The 22,889-nt window shown below is 37.1% G+C and overlaps 1 protein-coding gene across 2 annotated transcripts; it reads left to right on the top strand.

The window, feature by feature from the left end:
• The first annotated feature begins 7,290 nt into the window (after positions 1-7,290).
• On the top strand, positions 7,291-13,621 carry LOC121765673 (cysteine protease ATG4b-like). Of its 2 annotated transcripts, none has more exons than XM_042161884.1 (9): positions 7,291-7,441; positions 7,620-8,215; positions 8,307-8,392; positions 8,480-8,530; positions 9,034-9,410; positions 9,754-9,892; positions 12,907-12,962; positions 13,062-13,132; positions 13,226-13,621. In XM_042161884.1, exons 2-9 carry the CDS (start codon positions 7,696-7,698, stop codon positions 13,426-13,428), a joined length of 1,503 nt encoding a protein of 500 aa, XP_042017818.1. In that variant the 5' UTR covers positions 7,291-7,441; positions 7,620-7,695; the 3' UTR covers positions 13,429-13,621. The 2 variants fall into 2 exon arrangements, with proteins under 2 accessions (XP_042017818.1, XP_042017817.1); XM_042161883.1 differs by having other exon boundaries at positions 7,293-7,530.
• The last annotated feature ends 9,268 nt before the right edge of the window (positions 13,622-22,889 follow it).

Raw genomic sequence — 22,889 nt, 5'->3', positions numbered from 1 at the left:
GCTACTCACCATGTACGCTATGATCAATCTCTCTTCAATTCTGCCTCACCAATAGCAAATGCTTCAGTAAATCTTCCAAATGGTAATACAGCTCCTGTCACTCATCTAGGTACTGTAAAACCCACTTCTCTTATCACTCTTTCTTCAGTTCTACATGTACCATCATTTTCTTTTAATCTGATCTCAGTCAGTGCACTCACTCAAAACTCAGCTAGCACTGTCCTTTTTACTCACAATAACTTCCAAATTCAGGAAGCTTCACTGGGGACAGTGATTGGGAGGGGTAATCGAGTTGGGAATCTATACATCTTTGAGTTTCCAGAACCATCTTGGAGTAACACAAATGCATCTCAGCCTTGTTTAAGTGCAAATGTTACTCCATCTTTGAATTCTGCATCTGTAAACTCTGTTGTAAGTCTTGATGTTTGGCACCAATGCTTGGGCCATCCCTCACTCAATAAATTGAAACTTTTATCCACTATTTTGTCCCCCTCAAACTCACATCTTACTACTTGTGAAATATGCCCCATTGCTAAACAAAAGAAGCTCCCCTTTCCTGTTTCAACATATACTTCATCAGAGATTTTTGACATGATTCACTGTGAAGTATGGTGACCTTTTTCTACCCCTACACACGATGGTTTCAAGTATTTCTTAACCATAGTGGATGACTTCTCACGATTTGTTTGGACTTTCCTTCTCATACAAAAATCTGAAGTCCAACCAGTTTTGACTCAATTCTTTTCCACTGTTAACACTCAATTCTCCAAGAAAATAAAAGTCATAAGGAGTGATAATGCCCCTGAATTCAACCTTCATTCCCTCCTTTCATCATATGGGACTATAGCTCAGCATTCTTGTGTGGAAACTCCACAACAAAATGCAAGAGTTGAAAGGAAACATCATCACTTACTCAATGTAGCCTGTAGCCTCATGTTCCAGTCTCATTTGCCTATTTCCTTTTGGGGGGAGTGTATTCTCACAACCTCTTTCCTCATAAACAGAACTCCATCTTCTGTTCTCCTAGAAAACACAACTCCCTTTCAAGCTCTCTTTAAAAAGCCTCCATCATACTCAAATCTAAAAGTCTTTGGATGTGTTTATTTTGCATCCACTTTGGATAAGAGTAAACAAAAATTCTCTCCCTGAGCCATCAAGTGTATCTTCATTGGATATCCTTCTGGCTACAAAGGATATAAAGTCATGGATCTAGAGACCAATGAAATTTTTATCAGCAGAAATGTCTCTTTCCATGAGTCTGAATTTCCCCTCTCTTCTCACTCTCAATCCCTGTTTCCAACAGCCTCATCTTCTGGTCCTAGTCATCCTCGTTCTCATACTGACCCTCTCATCCCTCAAAATGCTCCCATGCCTTCTACTTTTCATGATTCCAAATCTGGAAGATCACTCAAAACTCCATCTCATCTCACTGATTACATCTGTAATTCAGTTTCTACATCTTCAAAATATCCCATCTCATCTTATTTCTCTCTATCCAAACTGTCTCAGCCTTATCTCAAATTTATCAGTTTATTCTCCAAACTTACTGAGCCTTCATCCTACAAGAAAGCCTCTGCAGGTTCAGAGTGGGTTTTGGCCATGCAAGATGAACTGCAAGCTTTGATCAGAAATAATACTTGGCTGATCACATATCTGCCTCCTGGAAAAATACCCATTTCTTGTATATGGGTGTACAAGATCAAATTCAAGGCTGATGCTACTGTGGAAAGATATAAAGCACGTTTGGTTGCTAAAGGCTTCACTCAACAAGCTGGTGTTGATTTTCATGATACTTTCTCTTCTGATGCTAAACTCACTACAGTAAAATTGATGTTATCTCTTGCTGCTATAAAGGGTTGGACTTTGGCTCACATGGACATCAATAATGCATTCTTGTATGAGGATTTAGAAGAGAAATTTACATGACATTACCCCCTGGTCTGACCATCACTGACCCTCCCCCTGGTTCTGGTCAGCTTGTTTGTAGGCTGAAGAAGTCTCTATATGGCCTCAAACAAGCATCCAGACAGTAGTACCTGAAGTTCTCTCAGGTCTTATCTGGATTTGGCTTACCTCAATCTGCTTCTGACCATTCATTCTTCTACAAGCACTCTGCAGCTGGACACTTCTTTGGAGTTGTCATTTATGTGGATGACATTTTAGTGGCTAGTAGTGAGGACAATTTGATTTCTGAGTTTAAAGACTTCCTTGCAAGCCATTTCAAGTTCAAGGATTTGGGCAATCCTAAATACTTCCTTGGTATTGAGATTGCTAGAAACAGCACTGGAACTGGAATCTTTATTTCTCAGCACAAATATGCCTTAGATCTTGTGACTGATGCTGGATTACTTGGTTGTAAACTAGCCTCTACTCATATGGATTCCATCAAGCAGCTGCAAATGGATGTAGGAGCTCAACTTGATGATTTAACAGTTTATAGAAGACTGATTGGAAGACTTGTATCTTTGCATCACACGTCCTGACATCACATTTGCTGTCAACATCACATTTGCTTTCAACAAGCTCAGCCAATTTCTATCTAAACCATGCTCAGACCATTTACTTGTTGCTGAAAGAGTTCTCAAATACCTAAAGGGCACAATAGGCCATGGTCTATTCTACTCAGCTCGAGCAGATCCCTCACTAAGCATCTTCTCTGATGCAGATTGGGTTGGATGCCCAGACACCGAACGATCTATCTCTGGCTCTTGCTTATTTCTTGGTACATCATTGATCTCTTGGAGATCAAAGAAGCAGCATACAATATCTAGGTGCTCAGCTGAAGCTGAGTACAGATCTATGGCTCTTGCTTGTTGTGAAGTAGTATGGATCATTGCTTTGCTTAAAGATTTTGGTCTAGAGATGAAGAAGCCGGTTCCTTTGTATTGTGATAGCCAAGCTGCCGTTCACATCAGTACTAACCCTGTATTCCATGAACGGACGAAGCACATTGAAATTGATTGCCGCACTATTCGTGACAAGATCATTGAGGGAGTAATCAAAACAGTCCATGTCCACAATAATAATCAGCTTGCTGATATTTTTTACAAAGCCTTTGGCTGCAGCCCCTTTTCACAACCTACTTATCAAGATGGACTTCAAGAGTCTATACATTCCATCTTGAGGGGGCCTATCAGAATGATCTGCATCACATCACAAGCAAGTCCATGCAATCTCCCATGCAGCTACTTATACACGAGCGCAATCACCATGCAATGCAATGTGAAGAGGAGTTGAAGTTAGTTAGAAGTTAGTTTTGTGCCAGCTGGAGTTAGTTAAGTTTCGGTTATAGTGTTAGTTAGATTAACACCGATTATATAAGGTGTTTTGTACACTCTTTCAATTCATTCAATAAGATTCAAAGTTCTCTCTCCAAATATCTTTCTCCTCTTCTTTATCTCGTTCAATCAGTTCATCTTTATACATTTGTTACTGTCCTTTTTCCATCGTTAGAAGCCGACGGTTGGCACCCGTTAGGCCGTTTGTTGCTATTTCTGCATCGAGACCGTTTCAGGCTGCTGCTAGCCATCGGTCAGAACGCAGCGCACCTCCTGTCACGGTGCAGTTGGCGTCATCTCAGGCAGCCCCATTCTCCTCCCCTACTGCCCGGTAATCCGCCGGTATGTCGAGGTCAGCCAGCCGAGATAAATCCACTGCTTTCCCTTTTATCAATTTCTGATTGATTAGTCTTATGGTGGCCGTAGGATTGAAGCTTCCAACTCTTAGGTGTAGTTTAGCTCCTCACACCCATTTCTCTATTCTCTTGTTTTGGATATTGAGATGCTTCATACATGTATATACATACCGATGGGATTTAAGGAGAATGAAGTAACTGTTGGAATCAAATGTGATCTTAATTATGGTTTCAATCTGTGACTTTTAGATTGCAGAATGATACATCAAAAGTCACGGAAGAGAGAAGGAAATGATGCGTTGGTGATCTCAAGTGAAACAAGTTTGGGCCCAAAAGAATGAATAACTCTAGGGCTGAAAAGAACTAGCTTTCGGGCTCAAAAAGAATTAGCCATAGCCCAAAAGAATTAATTTCGGTCAAATAGACTTCTCAACTAAATTGACTGAAAATAAGAATCATAATTCTTTTTAATCGACCCCGAAAGTCCAAAACTCTTTTAGCTTCAAAAAGAAATAAGGATTAAATGAAAAAAAATCGACGTCATTTCGAGCTTAACTAGAAAGGTAGGAAAAAGTTTGGGTGTTACACTAGATGTCTCATGAGAATGGTAGGTTCAAATTGTGATGCAAACAAAGGAACATATTCAGTAAATAATTCTATTTGATCAGTATTCGGAACCTCAGTAAGCATATAGTCATTGCAATTCTCATTAACTAGTGCAGATCTATAAGTTATCCATCTTCCTCCACTAAAAATTACATGATGTCTCCATGTTAAATCAATCGAGTGAGCATCCTGATACGCTCGGATTTTGCATTGTTTTAAGGCCATTATTTGGTCCGTTTTGAGTGTCAAAGTTGCATCACATGTCCATTATTTACATATTTGATCTATTTTGATATTTTGAAGTGTTATGTAAGAAATGTGCAAAATAGAGTTTAAAAAGATAGCAAAAAGTCGAATTCAAAAGTTGGGAGCAAAAGAGCCGGCCGACAGTCCGCTGGGCATCGGCCAGCGGCCGACAGAGCCCATCGACCGCCGAAGAAACATCGGTCCACCTCGGAAATCGTGTATGGAAGAAGAACACGCACAACAACTGCTGGGACCTGCATAGTGACCTGCTGAAATTAGCACCGAGAGATCAGAATATTGGTAGCGTCCGCTGGAACTTGGCCAACGACCCGCTGGAATTGGGCGGCGCATGGATTAACCTATTTTCTCTCCAAGATTTACCTTGTTGGAATAAAAGACCTACCATATTGAGGAGCACGACTTGAAGGCTATAAATATCTCATAAAGCCTTATCAAAGGAACCTTTTGCTGCATTCTATATTTGAGATGCAAATTGAGAATTCATGTTACATTGTTTCTATCTTTCCACCATACTTGGAGTTTGAAGCTAGCATTCAAGAGAAGATCAAGACTTACAAGATTCTTCCTTTGGGTTTTATCTTAGTTGTTATCATTGTTTCTATGTTTAAACTCATAAACACCAAACATTCTTAAAAACACTTGTTTTGCGCTAAAAAATTTACCTTGGTGAGCTGAGATTGTGAATTATTGAGAGCAAACTGGGTTATTTTCAAGAGTAGCTTGTGAATAATGAATCCAATAACCCTAAAATCAAATATAAACAAAAAAAGGTAGCGATGCATCAGGCTCTTGCGTATTTAACAAAGACACGTCACCCTCTCCCTCTGCACGATTGTTAAACACTCGTCAGAGCATCCGCAGCGGTGCTCGCTGGGACGGATGGCGTCCGTGCCGCTGGCGCGGCACCGCTGTCGCTGCTGCTGCACTCCCGCCGCTGGCACGACGCTGCTCGATGCATCGAGCACGTCTGTGCCGCTGAGCAAGCTGATGTGGCACGTTCTGATTGGCCAACGGGAAAGCCGTTGGCATTTTCGATTTTTCCTTTTTTTTAAAAAAAAATCAAATTTAATTTTAAAAAACAATTTTAAATAAAAAATATTTTCCCACTTCCCAATAAATTATATCCATTTTCTCCCCACTTTTAATTTATTTTTCAATTTTTTCCCCAAAATTCACATTTTCATCTATAAATACCCCCACTTCCACACCAAAAAATTCACACCACACTACACAATTTTCATCTAAATTCTCCCATCTTCTCTTATCAATTCTCAATCTTTCATTCTTACAAAAAAAGATGTCTGGCTCCGGCGATCACCCCTCCGACTCCCGCGGTTGGAACCACAAATAGTTCGGCTCACAACCATTCCCTAGTCCGGAAACGCAATTTTCGGCCCCTCCTCAAACCCAAGGTTCTCAAGTTCCGGGTGGCTACCGGCCTTACCCGGTGGACAACCAAGATGCCCCCGATGGGCGATACGGGTGGGCACCCAAACCCAGATCGGGAGGGAGCGGCGGTTCTCAAACTCCTCCTCTTCCTACTCCTCGTGGTGTCCGCACCCCGTACACTCCGGCAGAGATGGATCAATTATTCAAAGCCTATTTGATTATCTCCGAAGATCCGGAGATACGCACGAACTAAAGCGGGGATAGGTTTTGGTGGCGCGTCTCTCACCGGTACAATGAAACCACTCGGCTGGAACCATCGAGCGCAATGAGAGTATGGTGCGCAATGCCATATTCAGAGCCTACGAAGAAATCCAAAAGTTCCAGGGGTATTACCTCCAGGAAGAGCGATCGGCGGGGAGCGGCAGGAGCGAGCTCGACATCATCAGTGCCGCCTTGGCGACCTACCAATCCCTAAATTACAAACCGTTCAAGTACCTCAGCGCTTGGCAGGAGGTGCGTGTGCATCCGAAATATAGGGGAGACATTTCATCCTCCTCCAACTCCTCCAGCAAACGGTCGAGGTCGGTATCCCTATCCAATGCCGACGAGGATGAGGTGGCTAGCCAGCTTGCCGGAGCTAACTTGGATAGCCCCGACGCCGGCCCGAGCAGTTCCTAACTCCGGCCGCAAGGAAGGAAGAAGGTGACGGACAACCGCCGTCGCGCAGCGACTCCATCCGCCCCCGCTCCCACTCCCGCTCCCACTCCCGCTCCCTTTGTGCCACCTCAATCCACACCAACTCGTTGTGGACCTTTTTGGCCCAACTCAATTTGGCCGATAGGTCAAATATGACCCCCAAGCAACTTGATTCACATTTGGCAATGATACAGGGTCTCCGAAGAACATTGGGGATAGGGCAAAAGGAATAGTCTTCCACGAGGATATTTTTTAGCCTTTAATTATTTATTTTTTATTTTTTAGGATTTTAATTATGTATTTTTAATTTTTAGGATTTTAATTATGTAATTTTTAATTTTTAGGATTTTAATTATGTATTTTTAAATTTTTTTGTAATTTTTAATAATATTTCAGGTATTTTTAATGCATTTTAATATTGTGAAAATGTTTTTATTTAAATTGAATAATAGAATGGTGAGAGCCTTGAGCATGTCCGTGCGGAAGAGCATGAATATGGGTGTTATACTCTTAGGGAAGAGTAGAGAGTAAAAAAGTAATAAAAGTGAATCAGAACCCATATTCGGGGATGCTCTTAGGCACTCGCTCTTGTCTTAAACATACAATACGCTGTTGCGAATTTTCCTCTTCTATAATGTAAAAGAAAAAAAATGATCCTCTCCAGACCCATAAATACGCCCCTTGCCAACACATGGACGTCATTGCCCTTAGTATTAGTACGAATTAATACACGGCGATGTGGCAATTATCAAATGTACGCAACCTAGTTATTGTTGCACACGCATAGCAATCTCTTCACCCCTTCGCATCGCCAGAGTTTGGATTCCGCTTTTAGCGCTGGAATCTCCGGTGATTGACGACGGCTATAAATTTTCCCTCTATTTAATCTTTGTTTGCCATCTTCAATTTCTATTCTTGCAGAATCAGATGGTCAATAGGTTAAATTGCTTATAATTTGAGATATAACTTATAGGTTTCAAGGTTGTGGTTTTATTCAACGGTTAGTGATTTTGTTCTTCTTTCTCAGATATTGGAATCAATAATTATTCTTGGAGGCTGCTGTTCTCATGCGGAACCAGTTATTGGTGTTTCCTAATTAGTTGATGAAGGGGTTTCCTGAGAGTGACACCGATTCTATTGATAATTGCAGTACAAAAAATTCTGGTTGCAGTAATTCGCCAACAAAGTCTCCGGGTTCTGTCTCGGACGAGGCAGAGCCGGGTATTGGCTGTAGAAAGCATCAAATTTTGTCTGGGATCTGGCCGCCTGCTTTATCAATATTTGGGCATTCGAGTGGTAGTTCAAAGAGAAGTGAGTGCAAGAGTTGCAGCACTAACAGTAGTAGTAGTAGTAGTCCTAGGAAAAAATTGGCTAGTGGGAAGAACTATTATGAAGGCTGGAGAGCGGTGGTGAGGAGAGTCATGATGAATGGTGGATCGATGAGAAGAATATTAGGTTTTAGTCGCACGGTTATATCAAATTCCACTAGCGATATCTGGCTTTTGGGAGTTTGCTATCATGTGGCTCAAGAAGGTGATGATTCCTCAAATCCTACTCAGAGTGAGGGATTTGCTGCATTTGTTGACGATTTCTCATCACGGATTTTGATCACATACCGTAAAGGTATTGTGCAATGATTAAGTTGATTGTTTGGATGTGTAATCCTCAGAAACTGCGGATGATGTTGCTAACATGGCTTTGTCTAATCTTGCAGGTTTTTCACCCATTGGGGATTCAAAGTATAGTAGTGACGTTAATTGGGGTTGTATGCTTCGGAGCAGCCAGATGCTTGTTGCCCAGGCAATACACGTGTTCCTTTTTTTTATCTTCATGGATTTATCTGAATATTTCACATCTTGTGTGATAATACATGAATACAATGTGCAGGCATTTTTGGTTCATAAGTTGGGAAGATCATGGAGGAAATCTCCAGACAAGGTAATATAGATTGTGCAGATTTTGACCATCAGACATTGATATTTTGCAGTTTATGTTTGGTTTTGTTTTTGGCCACTGGGAGATTGTTTCCCATAATGGAACCGGGGGACCACACTAATTAAAATGAGTAAATTTCTAATATTGTGTATTGCCAAACTTATGTTGCAACTGATGCTATGTATATGGGCATATAATATTGGCAGTTGTGGTCATTTATCGTCATAATGATTGATAAGTGATATACTTTGACAAAAATGATAAATATATCTTCTACTTCGACAAGAACACAATTTAGAGAAAATTAAACCAAACACAGCATGAACTTTTAGTCTGTCTCTTTAGTTCTAAAAAATTTCTTGAGTAAATTAGGTTGGTTTGTAATGTAGTTTGCATCCATGATTGCGTAAATTGGAATCATTTTACTTTGAAGTTATTGTATAAACATAGTGTGAAAGCAACAAAAACATTCTCATGGAAGGTTTCTATTTTTGTTTTTATCTTAGCCACTCGATGAAACTTACTTGAAGATATTACATCTATTTGGGGATGCTGAGGACTCTCCTTTCTCTATACACAATCTTCTCCAAGAGGGTAGTGCTTACGGCCTTGCTGCTGGCTCATGGGTGGGCCCTTATGCCATGTGTCGTACTTGGGAAAGTTTGATGCGGAATAAGAAGGAAAGTGACGGTGGAGCTCTCTCCTCAATAATGGCTCTGTATGTTGTTTCTGGTGATGAAGATGGGGAAAGAGGTGGAGCTCCTGTTCTCTGCATTGAGGATATATCAAGATACTGTTCTGAGTTCCATCAAGCCCAAGTTGATTGGGCCCCTGTACTATTGATGGTTCCATTGGTTTTAGGATTGGAGAAAGTTAACCCAAGGTATGTTTATGTGTTAGAGCTCTGGATTTGGAAGTTATGTACAAATCCAAATTTATTTTTGTCTTTTTCATATCTCACTCTTTGGAGTCATCTAAAATTCTAACCGTCTTGCACTTTCGCTGGTTCGAGTAAGGCAATATACAGAAAAGTAATTCAGTAGCGGTGTGACTTGATAATCCTTAACAAATTTGAATGCTTAAGCAAATGTCCCAGTAGTTGTTCTAAGATGTGGACATCATTTTCAATTCCTTCTACCTAGTGGGCATTTATAGTCACAAAGCCAAGGAAAATGATCCTTAATGTTTACTTATGAATTATGAGTACCTTTTTTGCCTCCCCACAGGTATCTTCCTCTTCTGTGTGCTACATTCCAATTTCCGCAAAGCCTAGGTATTCTAGGCGGTAGACCTGGTGCCTCTACATATATAATTGGAGTGCAAGATGATAAGGCATTCTATTTGGACCCGCATGAAGTTCAGCAGGTTTGTTTAACTTTTCTTTTACAAATTCTATGTTTTCTTATATGGAATTGTTGGTTCAAGTATATTTCATTAAAAGAAATTATTTTTCTTCTACTTGAGTCCATTATTATGATAATCCCTTCGGGAAACCAAATTGCTTTTAAGCAGATAACAAGTTATGAGTCATGGTCATGTCTGGGTATGACCTCTTGCCATCGGTGACAAATATGTTACCCATAGCTTGCAACGTTACCAAATCTTTAGTGCATTCTGTGGATATCGTATTGTGGGATAAGTAACCTGATTTTGTTAAATTGACGGGGTGAGGATGTTATAGGCATGGTTTCATTCGAAGTAAGTATATGCTGGCGATTTTCCCTGTGATGCTGAACTTCTGTTAGTTGTATGATATATATCATAATCCATTTCCTTTATGTTAGAATGGCTATTTTTTTCATTTACCCTTTCTAAGCGGCTATAATCATCGTTCTGTTCGTTTGTAAATTTAAATTAGGCAGTAAGCCTGCTAGAGTAATAGTGAAACCATTTTTACAATCATAGAGAAAATACTGAAACTGGGAAATTGAAGCTATGAACTTTTTTGAAAGAATATTTAAGTCAATGTTGAAAGCATTCAGAACATATGCTAGGATTTTGTATGTTGTTTTCTTTTGGCCACCAAAACTTTGAATAGGAAGATATCAGCTAGCCTAAACATAGACACTGAATTCAATATTGTTGTGAGGTAATTTTACTACTCTGCGTAATGCTCTAATGGAGAAAAGTACCTCTCATGAGTTCATGCTTAATCTTATCGTTCATGGTGGTTATAATGAAGAAGACATTTAGTTTAGTCAGAAATTCAATATGCCTTATTTTTTAATTATTTGGATGTCTGGTTAGAATATATCATTGCATTCCCAAAAGTGAGATCTGTAGACTGATGAAGTTTGTAAATTGGAACAACTTTATTAATTTATTAATCTAGCCTTTTTTATAAACTAATACTTAAAAATGTCTAACCAGGTAATTAATTCAGAGGTTGACACACAAACACAAAAAAAGATGAGCTCGAATACAAACCAATTTAGGCATAAGTTAGTAGTGAAATTGTGGTGGTGTTGCACCACAAGAGATAGTATAAAAGTGCGGAAAAATGAATAAAAGAAGAAAAGAAAAGGAGGAGAGAGAGAGAGAGGGAGTGTGTAAGGAGTGCGAACAAGATGAAATAGGAGAGAGAGTGTGTCATTTGTGAAAGAGGACCGAGGAAAGAGATAGAAAAAATTTCTAAATCAGCCCTAGAGGCATCCAGGGCATTTTTGTCCTAAAAATATAGTATAAAAATACTCCATATGTGATTCTATTTCTACCTAGTGTAAAAGTAGTAAATGTCAATATTTTCAAAAAATATATCACATCGTGACAGAACCCAACAGAGTAAATACTTTTTTGTAGTTCGCTATATACAAACAGGTGACAACTGCCAACATAACCATCTTTCCTAAAATAGGTCATCGTTCTTTGCATTTCATTTTAGATGAAATTGCAGTTTCTAATTGAAACCCTAATAGACATACTAATCCACAACCTTGTCAAAGTGATCTATCTATCAATTACTAGTCCAACTTTGTTCCAATTTTGCCTCTAGGGCTGATTTAGAAATTTTTTCTGTCTCTTTCCTCTGTCCTCTTTCACAAATGACACTCTCTCCTATTTCATCTTGTTCGCACTCCTTACACACTCCCCCCCTCTCTCTCTCTCCTCCTACTTTTCTTTTCTTCTTTTATTCATTTTTCCGCACTTTTATACTATCTCTTGTGGTGCAACACCACCACAATTTCACTACTACCTTATGCCTAAATTGGTTTGTATTCGAGCTCATCTTTTTTTGTGTTTGTGTGTCAACCTCTGAGAATTAATTACCTGGTTAGATATTTTTAAGTATTAGTTTACAAAAAGGCTAGATTAATAAATTAATAAAGTTGTTTGTTCTTGAAAAAAGTTACTCCCTCCGTCCCACATTAGTAGTCACTTTGACTTTTCTGCACTCGTTTTATAAAAATGATAATAGACCTCTACATTATTCACTCTCTTACTTTACCATTTCACCACTTTAACTATTTATTACTTCCTCCGTTTTTTAAAAATAGCAACTATTTCCATTTTGGGCCTTTCTTAAAAATAGAAACTTTAGAATCTTTCTATTTTAGGACATGGACCCCACAATCTACTAATTTTCACTACTTTCTCTCTTTCTCTCTCTTACTTTAATCATTTTTCTTTTCCTCTCACTTACTTTACCAATTTTTCTCACTTACTTTACCAATTGTGCATTAAAACCTATGCCGTTTCAAATGTTTCTATTTTTTGAATACGGAGGGAGTACCATTTATATAAAACAAGTGTAGAAAAGTCAAAGTGACCGCTAATGTGGGACGGAGGGAGTACTGTTTATGCTTTAAATGCAACGTGACATGCTACGATTTTCATCAAGGTGCCCTATAGAAACTGTATTGTTCATGTAAAGAAAGCTGGGGTATGCAGGGAGGAAAATATATTAATTCCTCTTGGCTCTATAACAGTTTTCATGGATGTTAACTGACCTTGATTTATGTAATAGAAATCTAAGGTGGAGAATCTAGTATTAATTGGGATATACAAAGCCTAAAATATTCAATCTCACCTCACAAGTCACACCAGCACTTTGCTCCTATTTGTTTTATATACATATTGTTGTATCATTTTATCTCATTCCCCACCCTAAAAATCAGAATAAAAGAATATTACTGAACCATGTAAGCCATAGTTGGGCAAAGTCTGAACATCGAAAGCTAGGTTGTATTCTGATTCAATTTGAAAATCTATTAAATTAACACCTCATCCATTGTTTTCATCATTAAATATTCATGCTTCTTGTTAATACTATATATTTGTTCATTGTGATTTTGTATTTTTCATTAAAAGCACTGAGATGTTACATATAGTTTTTGAAGCTTGTATATAAATTCTAATCTTGCTGGCTGTTTGATTGGTAGGTAGTCAATCTGAAGAAGGATGATGTAGATGCTGATACTTCATCTTACCATTGCAAGTGAGTCACTCATTATCCTAATCTTTTACTATCATGTTGACATTGTTTTCCAACTGTTTTTGGGCAATCTATTTTTGAACTTGTTCTGACTGATTGCAGTGTGCTAAGACATATTGCTCTGGATTCTCTTGATTCATCCTTGGCATTTGGATTTTATTGTAGGGACAAAAGTAAGTGAGCTTATATATTATATTACTGTCCACGTCCCAACTTCATCGAGCATATTCAAATAAGTCTGTTGTGTGTCATTTGTTTGTGGACAGGTGATTTTGATGATTTTTGTGTACGTGCAACAAATCTTGTTGATCAATCAAAAGGTGCTCCATTATTTACCATAGCTGAGACCCGCAGAACCCCGAGGCCAGGCAACAACGCTACAGAGGTTCAAGATTGTGATCTTGGTCATGGGCTGCCCACTGGTGAATCGGAGAATTCTGGGCAGGAAGACGACTGGGAACTCCTCTGATCCGGGCTGTAATTATGAATGATCATCTATGCTTCAGTCCAGTTCCATAACCAACAACGTTGTATCTACTTGAAACCACGAACTTGTGTGATCTTCCAGTTTCTTGTTGCTTTAGCGTAAAAGATGTATTTATTTATGTTTGATATTTAATTGTTTATTTATTTATTTTTAATGAAGGAAACATTTGAGGAAATTGATTAAGGTTGTTAGTTGTCACGTTGTATACGCTTATATGGTCTTCCAACAGTCTAAGATAAGTAGAAGCAACCTACTTACCCCTTTGTGTGTACACAACCTAGACCAGGCCTCGCTACCGTCGCAAATAATTCATTTCCTGAAAAGTATAAACATCTAGTTTGACACGGGTTTTAATGTGTAATTAGTAAAGTTAAAGAGAGATGAATAAAGGATAGTGTAAGTAGTGTTAGTAAAGAGTGAGTTCTATATCATTAGTAATATAGTGTAACGGTAGTCATAAAATGCAAACCCTTAATATTGAACAAATTTTAAACTATGATCTGTACCGTTAGAAAATGTCAATAAATGACAAAATAACAGTAACAAAAAATGTCAACACAGTATTAACACAATGTCAATACAACATCAACTGTTGACACTGACATTTTTTGTTATTATTATATTGTCATCTGTTGACATTTTCTAACGGTTCAAATCATAGTTTGGAGTTTCTATAATATTTAGAGTTTGCATTTGATAACATACATCTATGTAGTGTAATAGTATAACTTTTAAATAAAATGATATATATGGGTAATGTGTTGTTTAACTATTTCAAAATAAATTTAAAATTTCATACTTTTCAGGAATGAACTAATAAGAAAACAGTTCAGACTTTTCAGAGACGGAAGAGATGATATATAGTACAAATATTTTAATATGGACTTCTGTGAATGTGCAGAATATCATAGTTCAGTAACTTTGTGCCCTAAATTCTTGCCTTTTTAAAACCAAATCTCCTCCCAGCTAAAAAAGCACACCTAGAGCTCGGTTTTGACGCATGATGAAGCAACCCGTAAGTTCATATGACACACACACATTCATAATTAATCTCAATGCAGACGATCAATCAAGTAAGAAGGATCAAGGTATCTTAGGACCAAACACGAGGAATCTCTCTACTTGTATTATCTAGTTTGGTCTTATATTTTCCTTTATCTTGTTTGCATTTGTTTTAAGCTATCTATTTATGGATATATAAATTTATACTCCATTCGTTTATAAAAAATAGTCCCATTATGGACCACACGAGTTTTAATGAGAAAATTGGTAAAGTAAGAGAGAAAGAGAAAAAGCAGGTAAAGTAATAGAGATATGGAGAAAAAGTAAGTAAAGTAAGAGAGACATGAGAAAAAGTGAGAAAAATATGAGAGATAAACTCTCCATATTTAGAAACGGGACTATTTTTTGTGGATATACTAAAATGGTAAAATGAGACTATTTTTCATGGATGGAAGAAGTATAATTCTATATTTGAAAGGATTTGACTCTATATGTTTTTCTATTTATTTTTTCAACTTCTAGACTCCGTTTAATATTTCTTTGCACTTTTGCATAAGATTATTTGGTGAATACTCCCTCAGTCCCACAATAAGAATCCCATTTTGTTATTTTGGTTCGTCCCACAATAATAGTCTTATTTCATCATTCTACCATAAATGGTAAGTAATCCCTACATTCTACCAACTTATTTCACTCACATTTTATTATGAAACTAATAGATTAAGTAAGACTAATATTCCACTAACTTATTCAACCCACTTTTTTTTACATTTCTTAAAGCCAGCGCCATAACTAAATTAGACTCTTATTGCGGGACGGAGGGAATAATTAATTGATTTGTTGTTTTCTTGCAAAACTCGGGAGATGAGTATTTGCACTTTGAACATAACAAACATCAAGTCAATAATAATAAAGATGTTTGAGACTAAGTGCGAGGACGCAAGGGATCTTAGGATCATTAAGGAGTTGTATTACTCATGATTCGTAACAAGATCAAGGTTACAATTATAGATCTTAACGAGAGTTTAATGATATTTGTGAGCGTCCTAGTAAAGCGTGATTCGTAATTGGAATGTCTGATTTATAAATTGAATTACATTAACGTCCTAGTAAAGCGTGATTTTGTAATTGTACACGAAATTGATGATGTGGAATTGAATTACAATTTCAAATCTTCGAATTCCACAATTCTAAATAGTTACTCCATCCGTTCTATAAAGTAAGGACGTTGGGGATGACACAAGTTTAATGTAAAATGGTAAAGCATGAGAGAGATAGAAAAAAAAAAGTGATTGGAGTGTTGTTAGTGGAGAATGACCTCATAAGAGAGAAAAACTTTCCAAAATTAGAAGTTGATTAATGTTGTGGGACAACACAAAATGCAGTGAGTATGGAAAAAGATAACTATTAACGAAATGCAGTGAGTATAAAATTAGATATTGTCACACATTCCATAACACAGGACATAGCGTGCGCACATGGCACACAACGCGCGTACACACACTTAGATGAACATTTACAAAAGCAAGCATATATGTCTCTTGATACCAAATGGTGTGATTCTTCGTGATAGAATCCATATTTTTATTTTTCCCAAGGACTTGCCTCTTGTAATAAATCAACACATAAGATAGGTTGATCCTGTTAGGGTTTTGTATACTAGAAATCACTTTTTGTCACGGCCGCCCTTACTAAGGATAGTAAAGACGGGGAAATCGTGACTAGGGAATTTACTAAGGAGCGGGGAAGAAGAAGGGGAAAACAATGAAAGAGAACATCTTAAACAAAGCTTCAAAAGAAAAGTTTTAATCGATTAAACAATTAAGCAGCGGGTTAATATCTCAAGGTAATTAATGTCATAAAGTAGTGTAGAGCAAAACGAAAGACTTTATCAAGAACCATTCGAAACAAGGCAGCGGAATAAAGAGATCTAGAGAGTCATAGGATGATGCTCATGTAAGAAGACACAACGCATCCAAATTTCCTAAGCCGACTCAACATCCATCGCAACACCCCGCTCAACCTGCACATAAAGAAAACATATGCAGGGCTGAGTATTTGATATACTCAGTGAACACACGCCAAAATATTTGATAAAAGTTATGTCATTCATACCATACTCACGTTTTAACATTTCAGAAAAGAAGTATCATCGAGTATCACAAAAACATTTTCATAGCCTGGCCAGGCAAAACAATCTCCCCACTTTCTCAACAATCAATCATTCACACCCTCTTACCATAGTGCGACGAAAGTGTGGCCACACTCCCACGAGACCGGCCGACTAGCAAGGACGGCTCACGATCCCCTCTGTGTACACGGCCTGATAGGGTTTGTGGCCCTACTCAGACCCGAATTCATTTATCATAGCCCTATAGCCTAATGGAGCGAACTCACAAACTGGGCATCAAGCACAATCTCAACATAGCCCTATAGCCTAACGGAGTAAGCTCAAACGAACTAGGCATCAGACAACAATCTCAACATCAAAACAATCACGGCATGACATAACACTTTAAACCACCCTTATAGCTCCATAATCTTACTTTTGAAACGTAAAAGAGTTTAGTAAAGAAAGCCCACCTCGATTGCTTATAAACACGGTTCACAACTTTATTGAAATCCTTGCTCTTCGTACCCACGTACACACAACAACCTTTATCAACATCATAACCACATAATACAATACAATCAGTTTTCTATCAACACATTACTCATGCATGCCCTATCGTTCCTTTCATCGTTTTCTTAGATTGTCCATCCCCAAACGTTCATCAACAAAAACGAAACGAACACTCAAGCATACATCAACGTGTAACACATAGCCACATCATAGGATACGTTTCTTATTCACACATGTATCATTTATTCACTCAAAACTTGACAACAAGTATTATTTTAACATGACAGAAATCTGGCAGAACTGCACAGATATTTTGTAAAAATCATTAAAATTCCATCCGACCTCCGTTGGGGCTGAAATTTTATCACAACAAAGTAGACACATCAAGGATGATCTAGTTAAAATTTCACATCAAAATCACATCTTTAGATCGGTCAAATTAAAAACGAAACTCACTGGACGAGAATACAAATTCTGACAGAACTGTGCAGTTAACTTTAAAAACTCATTTAAAATTCATCTTTCGTCAAAAGAGGCTGAAATTTATACGCAACACTGAAGACATCTCAAATTTTAATCAGTTAAAAATTTGTACCAAAATAAGATCGTTTGGTCGGTCAAACACACGTCGGAATCTACTGTCCGAACACCACAGTTTTTATGCTTCACAAATTCGAATTAGGGTTTATCTATCATTCATCCAAACACATATATTCATGCTTCCAACACATAATCATGCTTCAAAAAGATCTCACAACCAAGTTCTCATATATTCACATATCATTCACCAACGAATCATCCATAACCTCACACATACACATACATAAACGCATATCCACATACTTTCTCATGCAAAACATCAATCTCAACCGATTAATTTTTAGATCTATGATTTCTACACTCACTATATGCATGAGGGGATCAAAATGGAAAGGATGAGAAAGAGAATTCAAATATACCTTTCTTGTTCAAAAACAATCGGTAGGAAAGATAATTGATGCGATTCTTCGATGAATCTTGAATTTCCAACTCCAAATTGATGCAAGAACAAAGGATTGGTGAAGAATTGGTGGAGAAGGAGAGGAAGAGAGGAAAAAAAACGTGAGGGAGGAGAGAAGAGAGGGAGGCAAAAAATATGAGGGCTAGGGTTAGGGTTATTTTAATTTATAGTCTAGGATAAATCCCACAATAAAATAAAATAATTAAATTGTGGGGGAATAAAATAAAATCCCACAATTAAAAATGAAAGAAGGCGTGTGGAATGGGAGAGATCAAGGAAAAAAAATACTTAAATCCTCAAATCAAATAGGAATATGATTTAATTTGGTAAGATATGGTAAGATTTAATTGGATTTTAATTCAAGGAAGGAGACAAACAAGATACCAATTAAATCCACAAAATAATTCCTTCTCCTAATTACTAGGAGAAGTCGAAAATCTCAAGGGATGGCCAGGGGTCGAAAATCATGTAGAATAGCATAGGGATAATTTGGTTTGGATTTAATTTGGATAAATCTCCCAAAACAATTAATGAAATCCGAGAAGAAAATATTGTTTCCAATAAATAGGAGGGCCAAAAATTTCAATAGAATGGCTAGAACAATTATGCATGATCCCATTTAATTTAATTACACATTGGAAGCTTAATTACATTAACTCACATAACTCACAACAACTAATTTCACATAATTAACTCAAACACATAGAGACTCAATTTCCACAAAAGAAATTCTTATTCAACATCCACATAAATTAAAAAAAATAAAAATAATAAGCCATCAAATAACAATAATAAAAAAAAGTCACAATTTTCCGGGGTGCTACACCTTTCGAGTGATTGAATACAGTAAAACTCTATATATTCTTTTCCAATGAATGCAACAGATTATTTTTGTCATAATGTTGTTATGTTTTACATTTAATGGATGTTTATTGCATATTTAAATGTATAAACGAACGTAACAAAGTCTAAGTCTTTGTTTTAGTAGACCGGTTGTGGGCGTCGTCCAATTTAAGGTAACACGGTCAGTTCTGAACAAAGAAAAATAAGAATTTCACAACCTAGACAGGCATAGACTACCTATCGTGAAATGTTGCAATGTTAGTCCGATTATTTCTAAGCCTTATTGAAATAAGATGACGTTGGTGTGGTATAGCACTGAATTGGATCTAAACGGCAAGACGAGTCCTTATGCTATTTACTGAAAGACGAGGTCTTGATAATTAATTTCTTAATCAATGTACATTAGCATTGAGCATACGATATTGAGTATCTACTACTTTGACTTACCAATAGGTGTGGGTTTTTCGTCACCCAACGATCCTGGTATATTGGGTAGTGGCGATCAATATCTAGCGGTGCTAGGATTGCTATATGTTAAATCGTGCGCGAGGTGAGTCTAGTTTGATAACATCCACAAGAGGAGCTCAAAACAAGGTTTTATTATTCGGAACCTAGCTAGTTGGAGTATGATTACTCTATGAATAATAAATAAGAGTTTCTTGCTAGCTAAGTCCACTCTTAAAGATTAAAATATGTTAATTAATTAAGTCCATAGCAGACATTAATTAATTAATGGATGTTTCTATCTTAAGCACGGGAAATAAATTACACACATAAAACGAAAACCCGAAATACTTGTAATTTCGGATTTGGAAAGGCAGTGCAATATTACTTCTGTAGTGGCTGCTTGTAATATTCCAATATTGGCTGAATTAAATTGTGAGTTTAATTTAATTAGTAAAAAGCTAATTGGGTGAGGCCATATCCAAATTCTTCCTTAGATCCCTGACTGGACCCAATATGCGACTTAATATAAATAGGAGAATAATGAAGACAGAAAATACACTTGTGCACATACACAATTTTCGTACCCCTCATCCTAGAGAGAGAAACAAAATTTGCTCTCCTTCGGTGAGCAGGATTCTGTCTTCTTTATTTAAGTCCTAGTATTCTGGTGAGATTTTCCCACACAAATATCAGTTTACAGTCCGGGAAACTAGTCAGAAGGTCCGAGGTCGAGTTCTCAAGATCTTCACGTGGAGAAGACGTAAGCCATCTTCGATTCTTAAGTGAATCAACGAGGTAAATTGGCTAACTCCGTAGCAAGCATGTTTTAGGGATTATTTGTGCTAAAGCATGTTTAAAATTCAAGTTATGAGCATGATACATGTGATAATTACGCGAATAGAGTTTATCTAAGTAATCTGCTAAATAGATTAGTTTTATGTGATCCGTTAGAAACGCACGCTTCCGCAACCAACCCCTTCAGATCCAACCACGAAAATTAGATAAAAATGGATATTATGGAAGGGAAATAAGATGAAAGGAAGTTTTAAAAGTGAATCACCACCTTAGGACCATAGTCCTCATCAAACAAGCAAAACAAACCTAGACAACTTTCACTAAGGCAACAACTGACATTGGTTCAACTGAAAAGTGAATCACCACCTTGATTTGAATTGATGAAACATTAGAACTAGCAACCATTCAACAATGGAATTTGATAAACTCCCATGGGAGCAAGGTTTAACAATTAACGAAAACTGATTTGAAAGTTTCACAAACTAATGTTTATAGGTAGAGTTGAAAACCTAAGAAACTGCCTTAAAATGAAGAAATGTGGCATAACAGACAAAAAACGCTCTGCCGCGCAAAAATGGTGCTTGAAAACACCAGGCTAGCAAACTCTCTCTAGAATATTTTCATCAGAATGCTCGGTCGCGCAAACTCTTTGGACTCATTTTTGTTGAAATGTGCGGCTTTCATATAACGGTCATAACTTCTCCATTGGACTCCAATTAGGGCGTGCCAGGTACTCAAGTGAAGCTCTTTCAAAGATGAAGAAATTGGTAATCTTAGAAGAGTATTTGAAAAATATTTTGATAGGCTGATTACTGTTTGAATCACACCTCAGCTGCAACTTAGCTCCTTATCATGTCTCTGCCCTCTTCTTAGACCTCGATCAACCCATGTGCCTTGAACTTGTTGTATAATATGACGTTGAACACGTGAGTTCACATCATTCCCTCCTTTTGAAGAATTTGTCCTCAAATCCTAATCTCGCCCGCATACCTACAAAAATATGGGTGAGAACAAATCAATTATGATAGTTATGATAAGGAAGGTCAGATCCACCCTAGAACCCAAAAGACGGTTCACCAAGAAAGGAGAGGGTCCCCATTATCAGAACCAACGACCAAATTTCACCATCACAATCAAACACGTTCACAACAAAAATATAAGTAGGATAACACAAACTTAAGCGCATTTTCATCTTGTTATTTAAAACAAGGCCTTGGGAAGAAAAATGTTTAATAAGATTCCACTCTAAGTGACACATTTTTAACTTTTGGATGTCCCACTTTAATTGACACAATTTCTAATTTAGGAACATCATTATCTCTACTTCATTCTCTCTTCATTCAAATCAAAAAATAAAACTACATAAAATTTCGTGTCAAATAGGAAATGCTCTACTCAAAGTGGGACAGAAGGAATACATTATTGTTCATAAAACAAACATATATCAATAATAAAAACATACATTGTGATTGAAAAATCTTCTTATTATAAGATAAAAATTGATATATAGAGTTTTACATAGACAAAGTAGCTCGGAACGTGTTTTACAGTGTATAAAACATAAGGCTTTTCTTGGTATGATAGAATGGAATGAACATGAGAATGGAATGATTATTCAATTTCATTCTCTTATTTGGTATTGATGAGGAATATAAAAGGAATGGGATTATTATTTCTAAGGTTATTTCATTTGTATTTTTGGTGACTACAAATAAATAAAATGGAATGAAATATGAGTAATTAATATGTTGATTCCAAAATAAAATTGATTCATTCAAAAATATTTTAGATCGTATTATTATGGTTATTATGGTATATGTGTGTGTGCAAGCACATAGTGTGTGTTGACCTTTCAATAATATTTCTCATTCGCATTTTTGCTTCATATTATCGGTAGTTTTATCTACAACCTATTTCAACTATACTTTTGATTTTTAGACGTTATTTGAATCAAAAAAAATTCAATCCAATTCTAATTTATGAATTAGCAACCAATTCAATCATTATATATCAAAATATGAGGGTTAACTAATTATCTACAATTTAGTCACCATCAAAGTTCTGCACACTCTTCATTCAATCCATTCGACCTTGAAACCTAACAAATATACTAGCATACTTCTAAACATATCTCAACCCACTAAAAACATAAACCTAGCATCCCCAAATTACAACTCCCTCCGTTCCATCATAAGTGAGTCTTATTTCTTTTGAGGCCACCCCACTATAAGTGAGTCTAATATCATGTTGAGATCCATCACTATTTTACCCATGATGTGTCAATTGTATTTTATCTCCTATTACCCAACGAAAAATGGGATATAGCCACAAAAACTAGATCCAAAAGGGAATGCATGAAGAAAAAGAAGATAAAGAAGTTGTATTGAAGAAGGAACCTCCTTGGGACCTACTTGTTGGAATCGTAGACAAAACAATGTGGCAAATGAGCATACGGAGAAAGCTTCATAGAATGCGTGCACATTGATCGGGTCGTCCAGATACATTTCTGGAATGAACAACTACGTAAGAGGTGTCTAGGTACATCCGTTCAGGTTCATGCTCCATGATTGACGTTTGTAACGTCTGTAACGTTTGTAACCGCCGACAGTTATAAATTAGCCTTAATGGCAGAGTTGACTCCTATCCTCCACATGGTCTATAAATAGTCATGCCCACTCTTGCATTCTCTACACCATTCACAAGCATACAAAGCATAAGCTCTCTACCTCTCTT

This window comes from Salvia splendens, chromosome 14 (assembly GCF_004379255.2).
Source record: "Salvia splendens isolate huo1 chromosome 14, SspV2, whole genome shotgun sequence".
In the NCBI taxonomy this organism is placed as follows: domain Eukaryota; kingdom Viridiplantae; phylum Streptophyta; class Magnoliopsida; order Lamiales; family Lamiaceae; genus Salvia; species Salvia splendens.
This window is presented reverse-complemented; position numbering and strand designations above follow the sequence as displayed.

What these genes read in the sequence shown, in the direction of transcription:
- LOC121765673 (XM_042161884.1), top strand. Translation starts at nt 7,696, where the DNA reads ATGAAGGGGTTTCCTGAGAGTGACACCGATTCTATTGATAATTGCAGT. An exon ending in TTTGATCACATACCGTAAAG is followed by an intron (nt 8,216 to 8,306) that starts GTATTGTGCAAT and finishes CTAATCTTGCAG; the next exon opens with GTTTTTCACCCATTGGGGAT. An exon ending in ACTTCATCTTACCATTGCAA is followed by an intron (nt 12,963 to 13,061) that starts GTGAGTCACTCA and finishes GACTGATTGCAG; the next exon opens with TGTGCTAAGACATATTGCTC.